Source organism: Molossus molossus, unplaced genomic scaffold (genome assembly GCF_014108415.1).
Source record: "Molossus molossus isolate mMolMol1 unplaced genomic scaffold, mMolMol1.p scaffold_m16_p_13, whole genome shotgun sequence".
In the NCBI taxonomy this organism is placed as follows: domain Eukaryota; kingdom Metazoa; phylum Chordata; class Mammalia; order Chiroptera; family Molossidae; genus Molossus; species Molossus molossus.
The window spans coordinates 60,165,702-60,192,221 of NW_023425348.1; the positions used below are offsets into that span (position 1 = coordinate 60,165,702).

A 26,520-nucleotide genomic window follows, 5' to 3' on the forward strand; every position below is an offset into this window, starting at 1 on the left:
TGTTCACCTGGGTCCACACGGGCAGATGTGTGAGTGTGGCTATGTCATGGCTGCAGGTCCCCGGTGGGCATGCCCGAGAGCACCCCACAACTCTTTGGCAATTCTTGGAAAACATTGTCTGCCTGCTCCCCGCTGGTCCCTGGCTCCCCACTGGACCCCTGTGATGTGCACCTGCAAGCTGGTGAGATGGGGGGAGAAGGGGAATGGGGACTGGTTTGAGGGAGAGGAGATGGGAACTCAGCATGAGGATGCTGGTGAAATTGGGCAGGAGTACTAAGAAACCGGGGTTCCCTTCACGTGAGGGTTTGGCAGACAGGAGGCTTCACGTTCTAACACTGTCAGGTTCACATACATTTGTACTGGCTCCCCAGTCTCAGAGCAAAACCCCAAGCCCTCATAGTGGCCCCCCAGGCCCTATACCCTCTGCCCACCCCCTTATCTCACCTCCTTCTTCCCTGCCCTCCACCCTCTCCACCCCACGGGCCTCCTTGATGTCCCCTGCACAACCAGGTCTGCTGTCCTCTCCAGGCCTTTGCCGTCGCTGTTCCCTCCCCCTGGAACACTCTTCCCTCTGTCAACACATTTCTCACCTCTTTCAAGTTTTTGCTCAAACATCATCTTCCCACAGAGAAGATGACTACCTCCCTGGCCTTCTCTCTCCTTAGTCTTCTCCTTCTACTTTTCTATGGGAATTGTTTAGTGGTGGTCTTCTCTGATCGGAATGTACATTCCACCAGGGCAGAGATTTTGTCTGTTTCGTTCACTCCTCTGACTCCTTCCAGCATGTGGATTCATGCCTGGTGGGATGCATTGCACAAATGCATGTACATATGTGTGACATGTATATACACACAACACATACTCCTTTACAGTTATTTATACTCATGCACATGACCAGCCACATGTTCACATCCAAACTCACTAAACCATACTCACACATTCCCAACCAGATATGTACACAGGCACACACACACACACACACACACACACACACCCTGAGCTGTGGGGAGGAAGGAAGGGGCTGGGCCTGGGCACCAGGCACACCAGCCCCTGGCCCCGTGCCCTGTGCTCCCTGTCCCCAGCCTCCTACGCGGTGCAGTCCTGCAGTGTGCTCACGGAGGAGCTGTTTGCACCCTGCTCCCTGTATCTGAGCCCCGTGCCCTACTTTGAGCAGTGCCGTCGGGACGCCTGCCGCTGTGGGCAGCCCTGCCTGTGTGCCGCACTGGCCCACTATGCCCACCTGTGCCGGCGGCACGGGCTCCCTGTCGACTTCCGCACCCACCTGCCAGACTGTGGTGAGTGCCCCACACTTGTGTGCCCACGTGAAGGGGGCTGGGGAAATGTGAGCTGCAGACCTGAGTGTCCACCTGCCCCCAAACTCTCCACTGGGATGTCCCACAGTCTCCTCAGCCTAACATCTCGGCCTCACAAACTGCTTCTCCTGCTCTCCATTTTTGCCCCGTCCCCCTGGTCACCCAGGCCTGACACCTGGGACATGGGATACATGGTTCCTGTCTTACCCGCACCTCCAGGTCCTGTCAGTTCTGTTGAACCCAAATCCACGCACTTCTCAGCACCTGCATGGCCACCTCTCTGGTCAGAGCCAGAGCGAGCTTTCTCGAGACCACTGGCTTTGGGCCCCTAGGCGCACGTGCGGCTCAGTGGGCATGGGCTGCCCCTACCCACTGTACCCTCACCCTGGCCACACACTCCCCATGTCTCAGTTGTCTCTGTGCCCCCAGCCCCAGCACGGGCCCCACCCTCAGTGAGCTTTAGGAGAATGTTTGTTGAAGAACAGGTGACAGCACTGGGAGTCAGGAGGCCCGAGTACTATTCCAGCCCTGTAGGTGATTGCTGTGTGTCCCTGGCAAGGCCGTGCCCTCTCTGAGCCAGGTATTTTCAGAGGTGATTGGATAGGACCAGTGCTTTTTAACACTGGGGCACATTAGACTCACCATGGGAACTTTTTAAAAATGCACCTATCTGGGCCACATTCAGTATCAATAAAAACAATGTATCTGCCCTGGCTGGTTTGGCTCAGCGGTTAGAGCGTCGGCCTGCGGTCCAGAGAGACCCGGGTTCGGTTCCTGCTAAGGGCGCGTACCTCGGTTGCAGTTTGTCCCCGGCCCTGGTTGGGTCGTGCGGGTGGCAACCACTCGATGTGTCCCTTTCACATCGATGTTTTTCTCTCTCTCTCTCCCTCGCTCTCCCTCCCACTCTATCTGAACAAAAAATGGAAAGAATGTCCTCAGGTGAAGATTAAAAAAAATAAAGGAAAACAATGTATCTGCCAGGGGAGAATTTTTAAAAACTCCCAGGTGACTTTGGTGCACAGCCTTGGAGAGAACAACTGAGCTTGACAGTCTCCATGACCTACTTGCCCTGACAGGGTGGGGACCCCCGCGAGGTGGGACAGTGGTCAGATAAAGAGAGGGCAGTCTAGACAAAGGCAGTGTGGGCGAGAGGCTGCAGAGGGGGCACGGTTGGTCTTCAAAGCCCAAGCGTGTTACAAGAGTGGAAATGAGAGGGGCAGAAATGTGTGTGCATTTACACACCCGTGCATGTGTGTGTGTTTAGTGTGAGTGGTGGGGTGGGTATGTGGCTGTCAGGGGACAGTGATTTCCACCCCTCCCCCAATATCATTACCTGAGTGGAACGCCCTGCAAAGAACTAGAAACACCAATGGCAGGGTCCAGGCTGAACTTGGGTGGGGCTCAGCTCTGCCGCTCTGCCATTCTGGTCAGTGGGAGGCCGTGGGACTCTGGAGTCAGACTGGGTTTGAATTCCACCTGCTGTGTGACCTTGGGTGAGTGTCTTAACTTCTCTGGTTCTCAGTTCTCATCAGGATGATGACTCCACCCTACACAGTTGTGGGTACAAAGGAGACAAAACTCAGTTCCATTTTTTATTACAGCGCTGTCCTGTGAGGCCACCAAGGAGTATAGCCCCTGTGTGGCCCCATGTGGACAAACCTGCCAGGACCTGGCTGGCCCTGAGGCCTGTGGTGGTGACCTCAGTGAGGATGAGTGTGTGGAAGGCTGTGCCTGCCCACCGGATGCCTATCTGGACACCCAGGCTGACCTCTGTGTCCCCAGGTGAGCAAGTTGGCTTGACATCTGTCAGTCGGGGAGGAGGCCAGGGGTCTCCAGGGCATCTGAGACTGGGGAGCCTGCCTGGACCTCTCATGGCCCTACTTCATCTCACAGTCACAGGGCAGACTTTGGCGGGTCAGGGGGGCAGGTGGGCTCCCCCTCTGAACCCCCTCCAGGCCTCTCTCCTCAGCTCTGGCTCTTCAGGCACTCCAGCCCAGCTTCCCCACAAGACAGAATAACCCCACGGAGCCCAGAGGGTCTCTCTGTTCTCACCTCCCCACTCCTAGTGTGTTCCAGACATTGCTAGGCCCTGGGCATTCAGCAGTGAACAACACAGAACGCTGTCCTCTGGGAGTGCACAGCCGAGTGGCGAGACGGGCAGCCACCAGATAAACACGCCTGATGGGCCTGGTGGTGATAAGAGCTATAAAGCCAAATGCAGCGGAGTGAGAATAGGAGTCCTTGGTGTGGGAGGGGTCACTGTTATGCCCCCAAAGATGAGCGTGGAAGGAAGCCCTTTCCGATGGGGTGACGTTTGAGCAGAAACCCAGAGACCCGAGGGAAAAGCGCTCCCAGCAGGGGACAGGGGATGGCCCTGAGGCTGGCTGTAGACAGGGTCTTCGTGTGGCTGGAAGGCAGAACGGGAAGTGGTGACCTTCCAGGACCCCAGGGCTGACAGGCAAGGCCCTTGGTCCCCTCCAGGCCTATTTCTCCATCTGTAAAATGGTATCATGTTCGACTGAGTGATGTGGGCTGGAGAGCGGCTTTTTTTGAAGGAATATTGAAATCACTCGGAGGTTTTTTATTTTTTTTTAATATGTTATTTATTTATTTATTTGTTTTACAGAGAGAGGGGAAGGGAGAGAGAGAGAGAAACATCTGTGGGAGAGAAACATTGATCGGCTGCCTCCTGCACGCCCCCTACTGGGGATCGAAGCCGCAACCGGAGCTTGTGCCTTGATCAGGAATCAAACTGGAACCTCTCAGTCCATGGGACGATGCTCAGTCCACTGAGCCCCCCCAGCTGGGCACTCAGAGGCCTTTTTATTTTATTTTTTTAAATTTATTTTTGTTACAGGTGCTTCTCCCTCCCCCCCCCCCCGCCATTGACACCCTCCTCTCGATCCCCCCCTCCACAGCATTGTTCTCTATGTCCATTGGTTATGCTTATATGCATATAAGTTCAGAGGCCTTTTTATTTAATTTTATTATTATTATTTTTTAATCTTCACCCGAGGATATTTTTCAATTATCTTCAGATAGAGTGGGAGGGAATGAGAGAAACATCGATGTGAGAGAGACACATTGACTGGTTGCCCCTGAACAACCCTGACCAGAGGACGAACCACAACCGAGGTACGTGCTCTTGACTGGAATCGAACCTGCGACTCTGGTCCATGGGCTGACGCTCCAACCGCTGAGCCAAAACGGCCAGGGCAAGGGGCCTTTTTAAACTACAGAAGCCTCGCCCTGGCCGGTTTGGCTCAGCAGTTAGAGCATTGGCCCGCGTACCAGAGAGACCCGGGTTCAGTTCCTACTAAGGGCATGTACCTTGGTTGCAGTGTGTCCCCAGCCCCAGTTGGGGTCATGTGGGTAGCAGCCAGTCAGTGTGTCTCTCTCACATCGATGTTTCTCCCTCTCTCTTCCTCCCTCTCTATCTGAAGATGAATGCACAAATGTCTTCAGTTGAGGATTATAAATAAATAAATAGATAAATAAATAAATAAATAAATAAATAAATAAATAAAATTGAGCTTTGCCAACAAGGGGAGCCTCTGTAGGTTATATGGGGGTGGGGGCTAGAGAAGGAGAAGGTGATAGAAGCCCTGGGGTTAGATGAGTTCAGACTTCCCTTCCAGTCCCCAATGCTCTGCTCCAAGGCCTGCACTTGGCTATAACCCACAGGTGCTGGGGGGCGGGGGTGGGGGGTGAGGAAGAAACAGTCTTTGTCCTGAGATGACCTACGACGAGGACCTGAAAGACAGCACGGGATCCCTGCCTTACCGGATCCGTGTTTGGAGGGCCTAGCCTGGTGATCAAATATGGAACAACCTGTATGGCACAGGCCTGAGCGACTAGGACAGATGCTGTGTGAATGACCAACACGAGAACAGGGCCTGTCCCCGACATAGCATGGGCTCAGGAGTGTGGCTTTGTTTTTCTATCCAAATGAGATCGGCTCTGGGAGTGCACGGGGACAGTGAGGCTGATCTTGTCCAAGCTCGGTGGATGAGCCTCGAGTCTGGGGCCTAGTCCTGACCTCTGTCCCTGTGCCAGTCGGGCTTCCTCACTCCCTGGAGATGCATCCCATGTCACAGTAGATGCCATTACTTCTCTGTGTGTCCTTATGCCCCTGGCTGGCTGAGGAGTGAGTCCCTGTCCTCGTCCGTCCCTGTCTCAGCTCCTGAGTTGGCTCACTTTTCTCTGTCCCTGGGTTTTATAGGAATCAGTGCTCCTGCCACTTCCAAGGAGTGGACTATCCCCCCGGAGACAGCGACATCCCGTCTCTGGGCCACTGGTGAGCCCCCTACATAGCAGTGCTGTTGTCTTCTCTCTAAATGAAGTTGCTAACTGAAGAAAGTGCATCTGAGCAGAACTTTGCACGGAGTGACTCCACCCTCTGCACAGGGAGTCAGGGACAGGGAGTGGGGATATCTGTCTGAGCCCTGCAGACCTGAGTGCTGTGACCTGGGGTCTCCAGGGCCTGCAGTGACGGGGCTTCGTGCCTGGGCTGTGCAGTGACTGGGTCAGCTGATCCCAGGGCCTCTCTCTCTCCTTGCAGCCATTGCAAAGATGGAGTCATGAGCTGTGACAGCAGAGCCCCAGGTAAGGGGGACTGGAAGGGAGGGGGCTCTCTGCCTCTTCCATGGCGGTGGGGTAACGGAGAGGAGAGGGGGACGCTCAAGGACACAACTGGACTGGGAGAGGCCACCCCCGATCTTGCCCTACACTGAGCCCTCTATATTCCTTGTCCTTCAGAAAAGACTCCAGCTCAGAGGGTGGCATCCAGAAGTCCTGTCCCAGCTCAGCCCCACCCTAGTGGCTGTCCTTCCTGCTTCTCTAGGACAGGCGGAGACTCTGTCTCTCCCAGAGGCAACCGGCTGGGTGTCTGGACTGTCCCTCTTCCTCCCCTGGGTCCCAGATGTCCTCGGTCTGAGGCTGACTCTCAGTCCAGTGGAGTGCTAGATGCTGGGGTCACAGGCAATGAAGATGGGGGTGAGGTGGCACGGTGGTGGGTCAGCCTGTGAGGGGCTTGGAGGTGGTAGAACAGAGGGGTGGAGTCTTCAGGGAGGAGCTCTTGGGGCAGAGGAGTCCACTAAGGATGGAGATCCTCACAGAGGGGATCAGAGAATATGGCAGGTGGCCAAAAGCAGGGCCTCCAGAGTCAGGCGGTCTGGGTTCAAAGCCTGCCTAGCACTCACTAGCTGTGCAGTCCTGGGTAACTCACTTCACTTCTCTGAGCCTTTGTTAACTCTTTGTACACAACCTAGATTCCTACATTCTCCCCGTGTTTCAGGTATATTCCTGAAGGTCTTTTCCTTTTATTGGTTCTGGCTTCAGGTTTCTGCCTCTTTGGGACTTTCATTTCATCTCCTGGGGCTCTTCCTTTCTCTCTGCTGCATCCTAAAGATCACTTGCACAGGTGTGAGTGTGCATGGCCAATTTGGCTGGAGGCCCAGGGAGAGAGAGAGGGTTGATGTCACAGAAATGTGGGTAATGGAAAACTGACATCCTGTCATTACAAGCCCTCTGGCCACCCTGCCACCCTGCATGGCTACCCAATTTCTGGCTCCTCTCCTAGTCCCTCTGGGGCGCTTCCTCTCACCTTTACCATGCCTTTTGCAAGCAGAAATGGCTTCTTTCCATTACACGGGGAAATGGGGTTAAGAACACCTGCAGAGCTGCTGCAGGATGAAATAAGAACCACATGTGAAGGGCCCGGAGCAGCACCAGGTGGGGAGGACATGCCCAGTAGCGGGCACTGGTAGCTGCGGGGGTGCCCTGTTGTGTGACTCCACACGTCCCTCCCTCTCCCTGTGACATGCATCTGGGAACCCAAGGAAGCCTTAGGAGAAGCCGGGGCCCAAAAAGCGTCAGAGCCCCATCTTCCCCTGCACACGAGTCTCCCAGATCCTGGGTCCCCCTGTCTCCCTGGCTAACCCTGCTGTCCAGGAGCCCAACCCCAGGCCCAGGTGCTCCAGGCATCCTGCGGAGTCCCCAAGCTCCTTCCAGAACCCACCCTCTCCTCTTTCAGCTGCTGCCTGCCCAGCGGGCCAGGTCTTCGTGAACTGCAGTGACCTGCACACCGACCCCGAGCTGAGCAGAGAGAGGACGTGTGAGCAGCAGCTGCTGAACCTGAGTGTGCCAGTGCGTGGCCCCTGTCTCTCAGGCTGTGCCTGTCCCCAAGGGTGGGTATCTGTGTTGCCATGGTCTCCCACTCTGTGACCGAGACGGAACGAGGGTCAGTGAGAACCTCACACAGCCTTGCAGACAGACATGGCCAAGGCTGGCCTGTGACGACATAACGGCCAGTGAGGAGTCTGAGAGAGAGCAGGAGCCTGGGGAGCCAGCCTGACGCGATTCTACCTGTCCCTGCTTATTACCAACATGCAACCTTGGATAAGGAAGGGCCTGGCCTCTCTGAGGCTCAGTTTTTCATTTATAAAATGGGAATAATAGTAATACCTAGCACTCAACAGGCTGTTGTGAGGATTAAACTAAAGTTGAGCACTGAGTGGGCTGTGTGGCAGGTTCTAGAGGTCCACTGGGTTCAAGGCCATGAGGGAAGAAACCCTTGTTTCAGTTCTCAACCTCTTTCCCCGCAAAAATCTGACCAGAACCCTCAAGTGACAGGTTGGTGCCCCTGTAATCCTCGAAAAAGAAAGGCCCCACCCTGCATCCCTTTAAAACTGTGACATCCACATGAGCTGCGTTTTGTGGGTTGCCTCATGGGCACTCTGTGCACTGAGGTGGCTGCAGGCCCCTCGCCCAGGTCTGCCAGTTCTCACTCCTGATGCTGGTCTTGCTTCGGGTTTGGGCATTGACTTGGCATTGCAGGGCTTGTCCTTCAGCCTGTGCAAAGATCGGTGGTCAGCTGGCAGTCCTGGGCCAGGCCTGACAGCCAAGGGAAGTGGGGGCGTTGATATCAGGGCTTCTAGGGTGGGAAAGAGGTAGTCAGTTGGAGCTTTGCTGTCCCTTTCGATCTCAGAGCATCCCTAGAAGAAAGGAGGGAAGGATCATTATTCCCATTTTACAGATGAAGAAATTGAGGGCAGGGGCAGGATGGAGGGAGATGGTCTGCCCTGGGAACCATGACTCAAATTCAGCTCTGCTTACTCCAAACCCTGTCCATTGACTAGAGTGAGCTGGCTCTGTGAGGCCCAGGCCTGGCCCCCTGCACAGAGCTCACAGTGTGGGTTATGAGCCTGCCCCTTCCCCAGCCAGGGCATCCACAAGAAACCTTGTGAGATCTCAAGAACCTGCACAGGATCCTAGGCCAACTACCACCTGCTGTCACTTAGGCACCAGAGGAGCTTGTGAAGGGTGTCTGTCACTGAAGGCCTCTGTGGCACTGTCCTGGTGTGTACAGCCTGCCTCTTGGCCTGAGGACAGGGAGAACCAGGGCCTCTGGGGTCAGGAGCAGAGGGCCGGTCACTGCCAAGCATGGTGGCAAGGCCACAGGCAAGGTGAAGCTGGGAGAGGTGGGCGGGACTGGGAGAACTGGGCTCGGTTCTGCCAGCGACTCAGCATGTGGCCTCTCTGAGCAGGTCCTCAGCTGTAACAGGAGGGTTGAGGGCTCCCTCCCAGAGGGGTCTGGGGAGTGGAGGAGTCAGTGAGTTTCTTTGTGCTTTGGGGTCTCTAGGGCTGTGTGTGCTGCTCAGAGGTAACTGTGCACACGGATCTCCACTCGAGACTGCGTTTCCAGCAAGCTCCCGGCATTCACTGGAACTACTGGTTTGGGGACCACACTTTGAGTAGCAAGGTCCAAAGCACTGCCCAACACTAGGGATTCATTTAACTCAGAAGATATCAGAAGCCAGAGTGGGGTTCCCTTTTCAATCCCCAGGCTCTGAAGTCCCCTTTGGATAGGATGGGAAGATTCTAATGCGCTGGGTGACCTTTGACGGTTTCCATGCCACTCGGGCATCAGCTTTCTCATCTGTAAGGCCAGGCTGGCTGTTGGCAGGACCCGTCTGAGCAGAGCAGTACCCACATCCTCCTCTTCCGCTCCAGGCCTTTCACAGGTCAGTCCAGGTCCTGGAGCCGTGCCAAGAACACCACAGTCCAGAGGGCTTAATGTTTGTTACTAGCTATGTGACATCACTTAACTTTTCCGAGCCTGGGTTTGCTCCTCTGTGAATTGAGGGTAGTGAACTGTGCAGGGTTCTCATGGGATTTAAATGAGACAGTGGCTGCAAGGAGCCGGCACTGCACAGGAGTGCTCCCCGAGATTCGTTCCTTCCCCTTCACAACCCCCGTCGCCTCTAGGGGTACTTGCCCTCGTGGCTCATGGGCCGTATCAGATGTCCTGTGAGGAGCTGCTCTGCCTTCCAAGGGGCTTGTCAGAGGGAAGTGATTACAGTCTCAACTTGTAAAGAAAAGGCAGGCATTTCCTAGCATCTCAGAACATCCTCCTGGGAGCTGGGATAAGGTTCCCTGTGATGCCCAAGTACTGTCCTAACAACCCCCGTTGGGGACCCTTTGAGCCTCCTGACCCCAATGCCTCTCTCCATAGTGTTTCTAAGAATCTCTGGATGCTGCGTATTGCTGCAAAGGACCTTGGGCCACTGCAGGGGCCACTGAGGCTGTCTGTGCTGCTCCAAGGGCCACTAGGCAGTCTAGCACAATGGTTAGGAGCACGGAGTCGAGTCAGGCTTGAATCCTGATTTCACTGCTTACTGGGTGAGTTAGTTAGCCCCTGAAGCCCAGTTTCTTCATCTGTATAGTGGCACAGAGTAAGCACTCAGTGTGGGCAGACAGTATTGTCTCCCATGCATTTACTGATGTCCCGTGAGAGGGGGCTTGGAACAAGAGGGCCCTTGAACAGTTAAGGAAAGGGTGCTCCACAGATCGAGGGCACCTTGAAGACAGAGGCCAAAGCTCCAAGCCTTTGCATACTCCTCTCTGTGGTGGGCACAAAGCAGATGCTCAGGGATGCCGGCAGGTCTGCCGAGGGCTGGGAAGGGGCAAAGGATGGTGGGTGGCCAGGAAGACCTCTAATGAAGCATCTAGAGCACGGGCCCAGAGCTGAGGGTGGAAGGCACTGAGCCAGCCCACTCCTGGTGTCTGATGCAATTATGGGAAAGGAGGGGATGAAAACAATAGTACTATGTCTACCCAGCGACGGGCAGTGGGCCAGGTCTATAATGAATTCCCATCATGACCTTGAGAGGAAGGCGTCATTATTTCCGTTTTACATATAAAAATATAGAGGCTTAGAACGGTTAAGTGGCTTTGAGAAAAACACTGGATTAAGCACAAACTTTTCCCCTGCTTCCTCCCACAATCACAATGAAATGTTGGTGAAGGAGTAAATAAAGTGCAGATCCCCAGGGACCGAGAATAGCAGTGGGAGGCCAGTGGCACGATGGGCCAATCATTCTTGGAGAGGGAGCGAGGGCGGATGTGTAGAAAATGACCTTGCAGAGCAGAGGTTGACAGCCGATGCTGGCACACAGGAGCTGCCTCGTGCTGACAGCTTTAGGAACAGGAGGCTCCAGGAATCGCAGGTGAGGTGGTAGGAGGGAGCCGGGGGAGGAGTTGCAAGTCTGTGTAAGGAGCAGTTACTCCACTGGCCGCCTTCCCCACCCTCTGGGGCCTGTGACCGCCTAGCACCGTCCAGCAGGAGAAAGGTGGTTTCTAGAGAAACCAAATCAGAGGCTTTGATCTTGGAGGAACCAGGAAGGATGAGAGACAGAGTGAAAACTGGGAGATTAAATGAAAGCCTGCGGGGACCCCAGCCTCCCCAGCTTGGTTCCCAGGTTGGTGGCATCAAAGCTTTTGCATCCCGGGCCATAGTGAAAAGAGAATTCTTCCTTGATAATTGGCTGGGCCAAGAGAAAAACAACCAAACAAACAAAGTAAAGAAACTGACTGACGTTTGGGGGATTCCTCAAGAAAATGGTGGGTTTTCCTTAAATATGGAGCTTCCAAACAGCTTTGGGTTTTGTTTTTGTTTTTCTTTTAATTTTTTTGTTTTTTTCTGTTTTTGTTTTTCTTTTAATTTTTAAAAAGTGAGGCCTAATTTCTATGCAGTAAAACTCACAGATTCTAAGTATACAGTTCACTGAGCTTTGACAAATGTATACTCTCTTGTAGCCCATAGCGCTCTCAAAATATAGAACACCTCTGTCACTTAAACAAATTCCCTCATGCCCCATGCCTTTTCCCAGGTGGTCCCTCCCCCACCCCCATCGGTATTCTTCATTTCGGCATAGATGGACTCAGCCTGCTCTAGACCTCCACCACCTGGAATCATACAGTGTTCCGGCTTCCTTTCCTTAGTATATGTTTTTGAGGTTGATCCACATTGTTGCATTTTCCAGTAGTTTGTTTCTTTTTATCGCTCAGTATTCCATTGTATGAATGTACAGTGATTCATTTATCCCTCAAATGTTGATGGCTATTTGGCTTGTTTCCAGTTTGGGGCTATTTTGGAAAAGGCTGCTACATCTTTCTCATGGATGAACACGAACGCATGGCATTGACCCTAGGGTGGATTTATGTTTAACTATGTAAGAAACTGCCAAACTATTTTCCAAAGCATGTGTACAATTTTATACTCTCACTTCAAGAGTGTTAGCTGCAGCACCTTCTCCCTGACACTTGGAGTTTTCTGTCTTTTTCATTTTTGTTATTTTAGGGAGAACATAGTCATAGCTCATTATGGTTTTAATTTGTATTTCTCTAACGATTAATAATGACTACTTTTTCATGTGCTTTTTGTATATTTTCCTTTGTGTCCATTCAAGTCTTTTGCCCATTTTTTGTTTGGCCGATTTTTAAAATTGAACTGTGGAAGTTCTTTATATATGCCAGATGCAAGCCCTTTGTCTGATACTTGTATTGCAAACATTTTCTTCTAGTCTGTGGTTTGCCTGTTTATTTACTTAATGTGTTTTAATATGTCTAAAGGCTTCTGATGAACAGAAGTTTTAAATTTTGATGATATCTAATTTGTCATTTCTTTCTCTATGATTAGTGCTGTCTGTGTCTTAAGAAATCTTTGCTGGCTCCAAGGTTGCCAAGATATTCCCCTATTTTCCTTATAGGAGCTTTACAATTTTAGCTTTACATTGAGTCTATAAGCTATCAAAATGATTACATTTTATATATGTTGTAAAATGGAGTCAAGTTTGATTTTATTTTCCTCTGATGGATATCTAGTGGTTCTAGCCTCATTTGGAAAAAAAAAAAAAGAAGAAGATGTTCCTCTCCTTGTTGAATTGCTTTGACACCTTTGTGAAAAATCAATTGACTGGATAAATGTGGATCTATTTTAGGACTCTCTATTTGGTTTCATTGATCTATTTTTCTATCTTTAGGTCAGTATCACACTGTCTTGATTTCTAAAGCTTTGTACTATGTCTTGAAATCAGAAAGTGATAGTGCTCCAATGTCCTTGTTTTTTCAGGTTTTTTTGGCACTTCTAGGTCTTTGCATTTCCATGCAAATTTATAAGCAGCTTGTTAATTTCTACCAAAAAGCCTCTGGAATTTTGATTGGGATTGTGTTAAATCTATTAATTTGGGGAGAACTGACATCTTCACACTAGAGAGCCTTCCAATGCACAAACATGGTATTATCGATTCATTTATGGGGTCTTCTTAATTTCTCTCAGCCATGTTTCAGTTTTCACATGAAGGTCTTTGCACATTTGTTGCTGGATTTATTCATAAGCATTTGATGTCATTGTTGTCCACTGTCATCAAATTTATTGGCTTAACATTGTACAAATATCACCTTACTTTCCTTTTAATACCTGTACAGTTGGCAGTGCTGTCTTCTCTTTGTTCCTGATATTGGTGTTTGAATCTTTCACTTATTTATTTATTTATCAGTCCTCACCTGAGGATATTTTTCCATCGATTTTCAGATAGAGTGGGAGGGAGGGAAAAAGGGAGAGAGAGAAACATTGATGTTAGAGAGACACATCGACTGGTTGCCTCCGATATGACCCTGACCAGGGCAGGGATCGAACCACAACCAAGGCACATGCCTTTGACCACAATCAAACCCAAGACTCTTTGGTCCATTGGCTGGTGCTCTAACTGCTGAGCCAAACTGGCCAGGGCTATTTATTTATTTATTATTATTTTTTTACTATCCAGTCTATCAGGAGGTTTGTCAATTTTATTGATCTTGTCAAAGAACCAACTTCTGGTTTTATTGATTTTCTGTTTTCTATTTTACTTATTTCTGCTCTTGTTTTTTTAAAACATTTTTTATTCTCACCCAAGGATATTTTCTTGCATTTATCTTCAGATAGAGTGGGAGGGAGAGAGGGAGGAAGAGAGAGAGAGAAACATCAATGTGAGAAAGACACATAGGCTGGTTACCACCCACACAACCCCAACCAGGGTCGGGGACAAACTGCAACCAAGGTATATGCCCTTAGCGGGAACCAAACCCAGGACTCTGCGGTCTACAGGCCGAGGCTCTAACCGCTGAGCTAAACTGGCCAGGACTGTTCTTGTTTTTATTATTTTCTTCTTACTACTTACTTTGAATTTAATTTGAACTTATTTTTGTTTAGATATTTTATTGTATTCTTTCTTATTTTCTAAAACAAACATTTAAAGCTAAAAATTTCCCTGTAAGCACTGCTTTAGCTGCACTCTATAAATTTTGATACAATGTGTTTTTGTTGTAATATTTTTTCATTTATTCTGTGATTTCCTCTTTGTTTTATAGGTTATTTAGAAATGTTACTAAATTTTGGTGTATTTAGAGGTTTCCTTATATCTGTTTGTTCCTGCTTTCTAATTTAATTTCACTGTGATCAGAGAATATACTTTGTATGATTTCAAGTCTTTGAAATTTATTTTATTTTTTTATGGTACAGAATATAGCTTTCTTGGTAAACTTCCCATGTATGCTTGAACATAATGTGCATTCTGCTGTCATCGGATAGAGAGTTCTTTAATTGTCAATTAGGTTGAGAGCATTGTTAGAGTTGTTCAGGTTGTTTACATCTCTGATGATTTATTTTGCCTATTCTATCATCAATGGAGTGGAGTGTTGAAATCTTCAACTATAATTGTGGATTTGTCTCTTTCTCCTGTTAGTTCTATGAGATTTTGCTTCTGGTTTTTTTAGTTTTTTTTCCAGGCTTTATTACTTGGTGCATGCCCATTTAGGATTTTTGTGGTCTCTTGATAAATTGACTCTTTTATTATCATGAAATATCCCTCTTTGTTGCTGTTAATGCTACTTGTCTTGAAGTCTACATTGTTTGATGTTAATATAGCCACTCCATCTTTCTTACAACTGGACTTTGCATGGTATCCCCCTCCCCCCCCATTTTGCTTTTATCTTATCTCTGCTTGTATATTTCAATTATGTCTTTTGTAAACAGAATATAGTTAGGTCTTGCTTTTTCAGCTGATGTTACAGTTTCTCCCTTTTTAATGGAGGATTTATGCATTTGTATTTAGTGCAATTTGATTAGATTCAATACTACCATCTTGTTATTATCTGTTCCATTGTTCTTTGTTTTTCCTACTTTTCTGCCTTAATTTAGGTTATTTTCCAGTATTGTCTTTTATCTCCTTTATTAATTTTAAACTATATATCTTGGTATTTTTGGAGTTTTTCTAGAGATTATATGTACCTTTCATTTATCAGCTTACCACAATTAGTATTTTACCACTCTATGTAGAATACTTGTAACTGTATACTTTCATCTCATTCTTATTACTGTCATACATTTTACTTTTGTATATGTTATAAATTCCACAATTCATTGACATAAAACTTGTTCTCAATGCTGTTCTCTCTTAAAGAAATCAAGAAATAATTATTTATGTTTACCAATACATTTTCCATTTTTGAACCCTTCATTCCTTCATGTGGAGCTAAGTTTCCATCTTCCTGAAAAATTTCATTTAACATTTCTTTCAGTGCAGGCCCACTGGTTGCTCCATGAGCAATGTGAGTAGGAGGGTCAATGCCCATGTCCATGGTCTGTTTATTAGTATACGGCTAGTGCTTAGGGGCAGCTGCCATCCAGCCTGGCTGGGGACGTGGCTGGTAGAGCTTAGCCTTGCTTCATGATGAAGGGCAGAGACTTCCAAGCTGGTCCAAGTCTGTGTCTGGTGTTTCCTGTTATCAAGGTACTACTGCACCCCACTGGGCAGGATGGCAGTGGGTACATGGTCCGCCTCTTCTAGGATAAATGCTGAGAGCCACCCTAGGGTATCCATGTGGTTGCAGGGTCCTCCACAGGTGGAAATGGGAAGGGTGCCCTCCTGACCACCTGCTTGCTGTGTCCCTATAGCCTACTCAGACACGGGGATGCGTGTTTCCTGCCAGAGGAGTGCCCATGTACTTGGAAGGGGAAGGAGTATTTCCCTGGGGACCAGGTCATGTCTCCCTGCCATACCTGGTAAGTGAGGGCCCCATCCAGACTCTAGCTTTTACCAGGGGTGGGGTGAGGGTGGATATGGGATGCAGGATCATGAGCACAGTTTAGCATGCTCCTCTATCATGTTCATATTCATGTTGTGTGTTTGTGTGTGTTATGTAGGGGTTTGCCTACATGTACAAGTGTCTGCATAGAAAGAATTGGTAGGGGTGTTTTTTGTGAATATTTACATAAATGTGATTTGTTCGGACATGTATATGAATGTGTATACATGCATATTTGTAACCATGATGATGTGTTTGCATATTTATATAAATGTGTAAATGTGGGCAGAAATAACAAATGCAGAGAGTGCATATGTGAATGTACATGAAAGTGCATGTATATGAATAAGTGGGCATTCATAAACCTGAATATGTTAGTGAATATATACAATTATAAATTTGTGTATGTATGCAGGTATGTTTATATACATCTGTGAATATGTATTCATTTAGTATGTGGGGACATGTATGTACAAAGTGTGTGAAAGTATGTGTGCATTGGGATATAAATTTATATTTACATGTGCACAAATATACATGTGTAAATGTGCACTTGTGTTTTCCTATGAATATTTATGTGCTTACATATGAAAGTGAGTATATATCTAAATATATTTTCATATAATATGTACATTAACAGTTGAAGTATACATATGTGAGAGTGAGTGCACCTGGTTTGATTCTACAGAAACAGATAGGTGAAGCAGTTCTGTAGGACCGGCGCTGGGTCAAGCAGTAGGGTGTGGGAAGTGGGTCAACCTCCTAAACAGCCCCCAGGCTTCCCCTGCTGCTGGGCCTAACTCACATTAACTTACCATCCAAAGGCTCAGCTCCTAGAAGTGGTTCTTTTTTAAGCAACTTATTTTTCTAATTTCTACCTATCCTCTGCTTCTGGGAGAGCCAAGAGTCTCCCCAGTTTTGTAATTACGCCAATGACCCCTCCAAAGGTCTTACAACTTCCCCACAATCAATGAAGCCTCTCAACCCGTGCCTCCCAGGCCGGGCAGCTCCTACTGCGGCCACCACCGCCAGCGTTCAGAGGCTCCAGGCACAGAGAGCACCCCTGGGGGCAGACAGAGCCGCAGGCACTGCCCTTGGCCTCGCACCCCTGAGGAGGCCCAGGCGGGGCTTCCCAGGGCTCTGAGAGTCCAGGCGCTCCTCCAGCTCTCAATGTGCCTGCAGGACGGAGGCCGCCCTGTCACTGCCCCAGGGGCCAGGGCCAGGGCCAGGGGGCATCTCAGGAGCCCTGAGCCCTGGCTCCTGCAGCTCCCTGGTCAATGACCAAAGCGTGTCAGCTTGAACAGTAGGACTAAGACCGGGAGGGGAAGGAGGCAGGACCAGGAGGCCTCAGCTCATTCCAGTGGAGCCTCCCACCCACGTCCTGTCCTGGTCCCACAGCACATCCCAGTGACTGTCCAGAGGGGTCAGGCTGGGCACAAGAGCCTGTGTCAGGCCAGGGTATTGGCTCCTGGTCTGTTGTTTCACAGATGAGTGTGTTCTGTACGAGCCCTTTCCAGCTGCTCAGCTATCTGGAACCCTGTTTCTTGTGGGCCGAGGAGAGTCTTCTAGACTCAGAGGTTCCTTTCACTGCAATGAATGTGTGCACATGTGAGTGTGCACAGACTGTGTGCTCCAATGGCTGTGTCTCCTGCATAAAGTAGAGACCTACACTCCTCCCTCCAGGCTTCTGTGGAAGGCTGAGGATGTTTGCCCAGGGGTAAACAGTAAGAGCTCGGTAGGCAGTGTCTCTGTCCAGGATATTCAGAGTGGGGGTGGGGTGCCCTGTGAGCTGGTCCGAGTGCGTGTCTTTCAGCCTGTGCCAACAAGGCTCCTTCCAGTGTGCGCTCCACCCCTGCGCCGCCACCTGCACGGCCTATGGCGACCGGCATTACCGCACGTTTGATGGACTCCCGTTTGACTTCGTGGGTGCATGCAAAGTGCACCTGGTCAAGGTGAGCTCTGGATGTGTCTGCCTGACTGGCTCCATGGGGACTCAGGGCAGCTGAAGCTGCAGACCTGTCAGGGCTGGGTGATGCTCTGCACTCCAGTCTGATGCTAATTGTGTGGCCGGGGATCTAGGCCCTAGGGTGTGGCTATCCAGGGGCTGAAAGAAATGCTGAGGGAGCAAGCTAGAGGCTGGACAGAACTCACTAGTCTTGAAATATTTCAGCCTGTCCACCCACTGTTGGCGTTTGTCCCACTGGGTCCCCATGTTGTACTGTCTGTAGTAAGAGCTAATGCTTTTTGAGCTTTCTTTATATCCTAGTGGTCTACTGAGCAATTTTTTGTGTGGATTATTTTACTTACTTCTCACAGCAGCCCTACGAGGTAGAGTCTTGGACCCCATGCTATAGATGTAGCAACTTGGGCTTGGGGGAGTTAGGTGTCTTGCCCAAGGTCACACAGCTAGGCGGTGGCAGAGCTGGGTTGGGTTTGAACCGAGAACTCTGACTGGAGAGTTGGCGTGCTTAAGGAGTCCCGTGTAGGCCTTCAGCTCGCCGGGAGGAAGAGGATGGTGCTGAGGGCGGGGCACAGTAGAAGCAGGATCCCTCCAGAAGGAGAAAAGTGTACCAGCAGGGACGGTGGGACAGTGCCAGAGACACTCCAGGGGACCTTGGTTTTGCTGAGGGCTGATGTCATTATATAACAGTAATAACAATAATCATGACAATCTTTTATGGAGTGAGTCCTGTCTATGGGGCAGGCACACAATTTCAATAACTCCACAGACCCCACTTTAATTTCTAAATTTCAAAGCTAATATACACTCTTCACTAACATTTAAAACTATATAAAAGCACATATTAAAAACAAATATTCCTCTTCACATCTTTTCTGTTCTCATTCCTTGTTCCTAAGTCAGGTGTGAATCCTACAAGATCATTTTCCATGAGTCTCTCTCTCTCTCTCTCTCTCTCTCTCTCTCTCTCTCAGATACACACACACACACACACACACACACACACACACATTTTGTTTAGTTTATGTGGCTAGATTTGTACAATTTGTTTGTACAATTTGGTTTTTTTTTCAATTTAACAGTATACCTTGAACATTATATCATATAGTCATATACTTCTTTCTTTCTTATTCCTATTGCTCTAGTTTGTTTTATTATTCCCCCATTGATGGATATTTAGGTTGTTGTCAATATTTCAATGCTCAGTGAATACTTTTGTGGATGTACCTCTAGACTTTGAGAAGTGAAATTGCTATAAAAAATATGTACCTGTAAAATGCTGTTTAATGACTATAAATTGACCTCCAGAAAGGCTTGTACTACCATTCTACCATTATCACTGTATGTGAGACAGTGCCCTTTCCCCCACACCCATCATCCTATTATAGATTCATTCATCCATTCATTCATTCGTCCATTCATTCATTCATCAGATACTTTTTGGAGAGTCACTATAAGCTAAACAGTGCACAAAGTGCCCCCCAAAAGAGATTGAGCTTCAGAGAACTGAACTAGGTTGCCCAAAGTCACACAGCTAGGAAGTAGAGGTGGATTGAAAACCACTTCAGAGCTCACATGCCTCTCGGCAGAACCCTTCTCTCTCTGGTTTCACTAAACCAACTTGTTTTCTCCTCAGAGCACATCAGATTTCAGCTTCTCTGTGATCGTGGAAAATGTGAACTGCTACAGCTCCGGCATCATCTGCAGGAAATTTATTTCCATCAGCGTTGGAAACTCACTCATCATCTTTGATGACGACTCGGGAAACCCCGTAAGGCCTGGTGCAGGTGAAGGTTGTAGGGACAGTTTGCAGGTTAGCGGGGGCTGGGGGCAGACGAGGGCTGAGGGCTGGTTTCTTTACCACCGCAGTTTCTCTGGGAGCTCCTGAGTCAGCAGCTCAGACTGAATTCCTTGGCCAGGGCCAGGAACTTAGAGGTCAATGTCATGCCGTGAGGGAGGCATAGGAGTTGGTGAGGTCCCGGGGCGGAGTAGTGACTTGTCGCCAGGCTCAGCTGCCCCAGGTGCGGGGTGACACTCTGGCCTCAGGAGTGACCATCTCTGTCCCCCTAGAGTCCTGAGAGCTTCCTAGATGAGAAGCAGGAAGTCCACACGTGGCGAGCAGGGTTTTTCACGCTGGTGCACTTCCCACGGGAGCACATCACCCTCTTATGGGACCAGAGGACCACGGTGCACGTTCAGGCTGGGCCACAGTGGCAGGTACTCACATGGGTAGTGACCCTCAAGGGGCCTCTGCTCCTGCCTGGGCTGAGCCAAGGCCCTGGATGTCTGAGGGTGAGCTATACCGTTACGAGGGAGCCTTCTGTCCTGCCTTCGCCCACCCCTTCTCCTCTGACCCCTCTCCTATTCCTCTTCAGACTGTGACCCCAGCAGTCACTTCTGGGTTCATAACAGACAGCTGGGCTCTGGGACCCCTCTGCCTGTGGCTCGCCCCTGGCAAGCCTGCAGCTGACGTGGTGTCCTCCCCTCTTCCAGGGCCAGCTGGCAGGACTCTGTGGGAACTTTGACTTAAAAACCGTCAACGAGATGAGGACTCCGGAGAACTTAGAGTTAACTAACCCCCAGGAATTTGGCAGCAGCTGGGCTGCACTGGAGGTAAAGCCTCCCCTAGCTGGCTGACTCCCTCACCCAGCTGGGCCCTGGCCAGCACTGAGAGAACCTGGCCCAGGTCAGGGGAAAGGGACATTGGGGTGAGGCTGCTCCTGCAACGGTCCCCTCAGCCTCTGCGCTGCCTCCCTGGCCTAGACTATCCTATGGCCCAAGGACACCCACCATCCCATCTCACACATCGCTCTGCAAACCTGCCCTGGACCAGGCTCCAGCGGGAGGGTGGGGACCGAGAAGGAGAAAAAATCTCTGTCCTAGGAAGGTGAAGCTTGAGTATGACCATCTTGCCCACCTCTGTGCCCCCAGCGCCTGGCACTAGGTCTGGCACAGACGAGAAGCCAAGAGAGACCCATGTGGGTTGAGGCAATCAGAGAAGGCTTCCTGAGGGAGGTGGGACTAGTGTGGTACTTAAAGGATAGGACAAATTTGGAAGGATACATGTATCGGAGAGAAGAGCCCTGGAAAGGGAGAACAACGTTAGCGGGGGCAGAAGAGGGGGTGTCCCAAAAGTTTGGGAAATGTCTGGCTGAGGCTGCCAAGCTGTGAGCACCAAGCCTGGGCTCTTGTCTTGGATCATCCAGGGACTTGTTGGGTAACCTTTAGTCCCCTCTTCTCAGGATCCTCTGTGAAGAGGCTGTGCCAGGAGAGGTTTGGTGAATAAATTTCACCTCATGTGACAACTCTGACCAGTGGGAAGGAGCTGCCAGGGATGCTGTGTTGAGAACTATCTAAGACTTGTGCCAGGCTCAGCTGGAAGGAAAACTGTGGTTGATTAGTTATGTCTGCCATGGTGCCGCAGTGGAGAGTGGTGATCAGTGTTACATAATTGGCCTTTCCTGGACTGAGTAATCTTAGCCACTTAATTCTCTGTTGGGGAGCAGACCGAGATAAGCCTATGTAGATTGGGTTCCAGAGAGCTGTTAGTCATGGCCTGGAGCTCGGTGCAGTCCTAAACGGGGACAAGGCTGTGCTCACAGCTCAGAAAGGTGTGCTCTACCCCATTCTCATTCTGGAGAATGGGTGGGAGTCTAACCTTTTCTACTCCCTCCGATCACCCCGTCCCGCCACTGCTATTTCTTTCTTGCTACTTCCCTTGGGCACTCCCTGGGGGGCTGTAGTAACAATGTAGGCCTGAGGGAGGAGGTTCAGCAGACATCAGGACATCATATTAATTATCTGTAGCTGTGCAGCAACATCACCACAGACTACACAGCAGTCAGCCGTCCACACATACGATGTGTTTCTGTGGGCCAGGAGTCAGGGCACGGCTTGCTCTGTCGTCTGCCTCCGGCGCCGTGGGCTGCAGTGAACACCATCAGCCAGGGCTGGGCTTTCACTGCGAGGGGGGGCTGGGCGGGTCCGCTTCCCCGTCCACTCACAGGGTTGTGGACAGCAGTCAGTTCCGTGCAACTGCAAAACAGAGCTTCAGAGATTTTTTGCTGGCTGTTGTCCAGAGAGGACCCTCAGCTGCTAGAGATCAGCCACCCTTCCTGCCAGGTGAGCTTCCCCACCATGGCTTCCGGCTTCCTCGCAGCCAGCGAGGGAGAGACTTCGGCAGGACGGGCCGTACAAGTGATGCAGCACAATCATGCAGTCACCAACTCTAACCACATCTGTCCATCACCTTCGCTGTCTTCTGGTGATTTTAAGCAAGTTCTAGGTGTTAGGGTTTTGTTTAGGTCAGTGATGCAGGCTTGTGAAAGAATTCACAACTGAGAAAAGGGAGGACATTTATTCTGTCTGTCCCCACAGACAGGGAAAGGGCCAGGTACCAGGTGGCACCAGCCGGCGTCACCTGCCTAAACAAAACCCTAACACTAGGTCCCTCCCACTCTCCAGGGGAGGGGGTTATACAAGCACGTGAACACCAGGAGGTGGGGGATCAGGGGCACTCTAAGAGTCTGTCCACCACATCAGGCATTTAGGGGGTAGGGAGGTCCACAGCCCCTGCCTTTGCCCTCAGTGCCCAGACGCCCTTGATCCCCGGGACACATGTGTCCTGAATCCTCTCCGAGAACCGTTTGCCAAGAAGGAGTGCAGCATCCTGCTCAGCGAGGTGTTTGAGACCTGCCACCCCGTGGTGAGTAGACCCCAGCCAAGGCCACTCCTCCACCTAGGGACCCCTCTGCTCTAAGACCCCCATCCCATCGTGCCTTGAGAGAGACACCCCAAGTTAGAGAGGAGACCCATCTCTGCCATTCCCCTGCCTCCAGCCTGCTGGGAGGAAACAGCATGTCCTGTTTCCCAGCCCACCCAGGACAGACAGACGACAGACAGAGCTTCTATGTGCTTGCAAGTCCATCTCAGCCTGGCTCTTCCTCCTAGTCAGGAAGTTCTTCTGAACAGTGATCTCAAACCCCTCGTGCCCTGGCATCGCCGCTGCCTGTTCTGCCCACAGTGGAGACAGAGGAAAGCTGGTACTCAGCACTGCAGCCTCGGGGCCTTGGAGGCAGCTGTCAGACTGGCCCAGTCTGTTCCTCAGCCACACCTCCAGCCTCACGATCAGTGGCTTAGGCCCTGACCCTGCACCGGCAGCTCGCCCCATCCTATGGTCCTTTCGTGTTTCTGCTCCTCCCTGAGGGTGAACTGGCATCAGCTGAGAAGCTTCAGAGTGAACAATCAGGATCTGTCCTCTGACCTCTGACTTCTGACCTCCTCTAGGTTGATGTCACTTGGTTTTACTCAAACTGCCTGACGGACACATGTGGGTGCAGCCGGGGCGGTGACTGTGAGTGCTTCTGTGCCAGTGTGTCTGCCTATGCCCACCAGTGCTGCCAGCACGGGGTGGCCATCGACTGGCGGACCCCGCGTCTCTGCCGTGAGTGTCGGGAGCGTGGGCCCCTCTGAGGGCAGGCCTGTGGGTGACCATCACCCTGGCTAGCGTTTGTTGCGTTCTAACTATGTGCCAGGCACCGACTGCTTTGTTCATGCCATTCATTGAGTTCTTCGCCAACTGCTCTATGAAGTAGGACTGTTTATTCCTGTTTTAGAGTTGAAGAAACAGGTTAGAGAGAGATTAAGTAAAATGCTCAAAGTCACACAGTTTAGTAGTGGGGCCTGGCTGCACACCTATGCTCTTACACACTTTTCTAGAGGAGTCAGGAACCCTGGATTCCAGACCAAGAGCTGCCATTTGTGAGCTGTGTGACCTCAAACAAGTCACCTGTTTTCTCTGGGGCTCAATTTGCTCATCTGAGAAAGAATAGACTTATCCCACCAGGTTTATTGTGAGGATCAAATGGGATAGTGAATGTAAAAGTCCTTTGTCAGCTGAGACATGCTGTCAGAGGCAGCCCAAGGCATCAGTATATTTAGGGCACTGTTAGTGTGCAAATGCTTTTGGTTGCACACTCTTATCAGGTAAAAATATTTTGAGCACACACACACACATGCATATATAGGTACATGTGCCTGTGTATATTATTAGTGTACATGTATATCATAAAATAGATACAATAGTACATATTTTAAAGATGAAACCAAATATGTAGAAATTTAAATGATTAACTAATTATGTATTATCTCTTCCTGCACACCAGTGATCTTTCTGGTGCAGACATACCTCACTTTGCGGTGTTACGCTTATTACACAGGCTCTGGCGCTGGACTCTCTGGTTTCAGACCGGAGCTCCACCAAGCAGGATGACCTGGGGCACGTTTTATGCTGAGTTGTAATCGGGGGTCAGGGGAATTGTACCCACCTTGCGGGATGTTGTGAGATTTAAATGCGATAGCGCATGGAAAGCGCTTGGCAGAGTGCTCTATGCTATTGCTGTCATTTTTCTGAGGACGTGGTGCTGGCATGTTCCGAGCCCCAGGGCTCCAGGCAGGATGACCTCAGGACGAAGCTAGAGCAGAATTGACCTTCGACTTCTTTCTTCTGCCCGTTTTCCCCTGAGGCCCTTCCACCACCGGTGCCCTGGGTCCACACTTGAAACCAGAGGCTCGGAGATCTCCTAATTTTCTAGTTCCATTTTCTGAGTCCACAGGGGAGGAGGGGCTACTTGCTCATAGCAACACAGGAGGTCAATCTTCTGACCCTGAGTGCTCTTTCCAGAGTTGTGGGGTGGCGCTGGTGGCTCTCTTCAGACCATAGCCATGAATGGAGAAGCCCCTCCTCAACTTTTATCCCAGGGCTACCCAAGTGGCTCCTCATAGCCTTGCTCCTGGATTTAGGCGCCCTCTTCAAGGCTCCCAGCTTACCCCAACCAACTCAGAGGACTCTCGTTGAGGAGCCAGGGGAACAGGCTGTGTTACCAGACTGGCCACTAGAGGGCAGGCTAAGCACATACTTGGAGGAGCTTGTGCAGCCTGGTGGAAACTGCATCACCCCTGGTCCCTTTCCACCCAAGGCTCTTGGAAAACTGACTTCTATGTTGTACTTGGATTCTTCTGGGACCTTCTGCAACATTTCTGATTGTAATTTCTACTCCTTGATTCTAATCTTGCCTTTTGGGGCCACATAAAACATACCCTTCTGTCCAATATTCATTCATTCATTCATTCATTCATTCATTCATTCATTCGATAAATACTGAGTGCCTACTCTGGACCAGGCTTTGAGCTTTGTGCTGGGGGCACAGAGAGGAGCCATTGTATTTCCTACATCTCAAGACATCTGAATTGAATGTCCATACCTGAACCTTGGAGTTGGGGAGGTTGTCCAGGTCCAGCCCTTGTGGCAAGGAGGAAGTGCTGGGATGCTAGGGGCCTTGGCTCTGCCCTTCTGTTCCAGCTTCCTAAGAAATCTCTGTTCTTTTTTTTCAGCCTACGACTGTGACTTCTTTAACAAAGGTAAGTTCATTCTCCCCAAGCAGAGCCTCAGGGGCCAGGGCACTGCCAGCTCTGTCCTGAAGCCACAACAGCATCAGCTGCCCTGAGGCCCTGCTGGCCCTGGAAGAGCTGGGACGCGGGGCAGGGAGGGACCCCACATGCAGAGAGAGCCCTGATAGTGCAGGGCCCAGGAATGCCCCTGAACTCTGTCCCCCGCAGCCTATCTGGAGCCCAGGCCAGGTCAGCTTCCTGGGGATGGTGCTCACCCAGGACAGCTCCTCTAGGAAGTAAAATCCCATTTGCACCAGTGGGCCACCCCATAACCTTCATAATTTAGCTCATCAGGCCCACAGAACGTGGTCTTGGGTCCACCACAGTTTGGAGGTGGCAATGGCAAGTGCAGGCCGCTCTCCTGAGGATGCTGGCTCAGCCCGTCAGATTCATCAGCACATTTAGCCAAGGTCGCAGGGTGCCAGGATCTGCTCCCACCTCTGCATTAACTAGGTTGAAAGCACAGGTCCCAACTAAAGACCCCAGGGAGGTTAATGCCCAGCATTAGAGCCAAATAGTCCATTGAATCACTGAGGTCAGGTGGGCAGAGGGGGGAGGGCTGCCTCTGTCCAGCTGGGCCAAGGTCAGGCTTTGGCAGTTAGATGCTCATCAGGTCCTTGGTGTCATTCACTTTTGACTTCCAACTCCCGCCTATCATCGCCCCCTGCCCCCATCCCTTCTAGGTCCCTCCTACCAGGAGCAGGCCTGTGTGGGTATAGGCCCAAGGCTTTGTCCTCTTGTCCAGTTACTGCATTCTCAGACTTTGGGTTGCAAAACATCCCCCTGGAAAGAATATAGAAAGTGAAATGATAGGGGGGTGATCAGAGACAAAGATACCAGTTAGGGGGTCTGAATGATGAGGGCTGGGCCACGGTATAGTATAAATCACAGATTCTGCAGTCCCACCTAAATGTTAACCCCTAAGGACTTTTGATAGACAAAAACCTTTAACCCCTAAAGGAATAAATCTGTAATGGGAGAATCGTGGTCCCTGGGACAGGCAGTGTCTATGACATCAGGCAAGACATTTCAACAAGACAGCTCTGAGCAGAGTCTTCTCCCTTCTGTGGCATTTCGGGCAGCAGTAACTGGCAAAGGACAAGCTGTTTCTAGCATCCTCCACCCACCCACCCACCCACCCATCCATTCCTCGCTCTGCTTCTCTGCCCACATTGTCTCTGGTCCAGGCCCTCGCCGGGTGCGGGGAGTCCGTGGTCAGGGAGAACTGTCAGTGGTGCGCTGGAGGGGCCCACACCGGCCCTCTGGGCCCAATGTGTGCTCCTGACGCCCGTTCAGGTGGTAGATAGAAACTGACCTCTATCAGGTGGGAGTTTCTGCAGCGTGGAAATCAGCAAACACTACAAATTGGGTTTTGTTTGTTCACTCTTT

The 26,520-nt window shown here is 50.4% G+C and overlaps 1 protein-coding gene across 1 annotated transcript in view; it reads left to right on the forward strand.

Moving 5' to 3' along the window:
* The window catches only part of OTOG (otogelin), a 68,995-nt gene that overhangs the window by 14,113 nt on the left and 28,362 nt on the right, over window positions 1-26,520 (forward strand). The window contains exons 17-30 of the mRNA XM_036258969.1: window positions 57-181; window positions 1,083-1,295; window positions 2,915-3,095; window positions 5,536-5,610; window positions 5,875-5,918; window positions 7,348-7,501; window positions 15,592-15,699; window positions 17,536-17,674; window positions 19,319-19,453; window positions 19,753-19,899; window positions 20,176-20,295; window positions 22,271-22,387; window positions 22,969-23,125; window positions 25,075-25,101. Coding sequence (XP_036114862.1) covers window positions 57-181; window positions 1,083-1,295; window positions 2,915-3,095; window positions 5,536-5,610; window positions 5,875-5,918; window positions 7,348-7,501; window positions 15,592-15,699; window positions 17,536-17,674; window positions 19,319-19,453; window positions 19,753-19,899; window positions 20,176-20,295; window positions 22,271-22,387; window positions 22,969-23,125; window positions 25,075-25,101 — 1,742 coding nt within the window. The remainder of the gene's footprint in view (window positions 1-56; window positions 182-1,082; window positions 1,296-2,914; window positions 3,096-5,535; window positions 5,611-5,874; window positions 5,919-7,347; window positions 7,502-15,591; window positions 15,700-17,535; window positions 17,675-19,318; window positions 19,454-19,752; window positions 19,900-20,175; window positions 20,296-22,270; window positions 22,388-22,968; window positions 23,126-25,074; window positions 25,102-26,520) is intronic.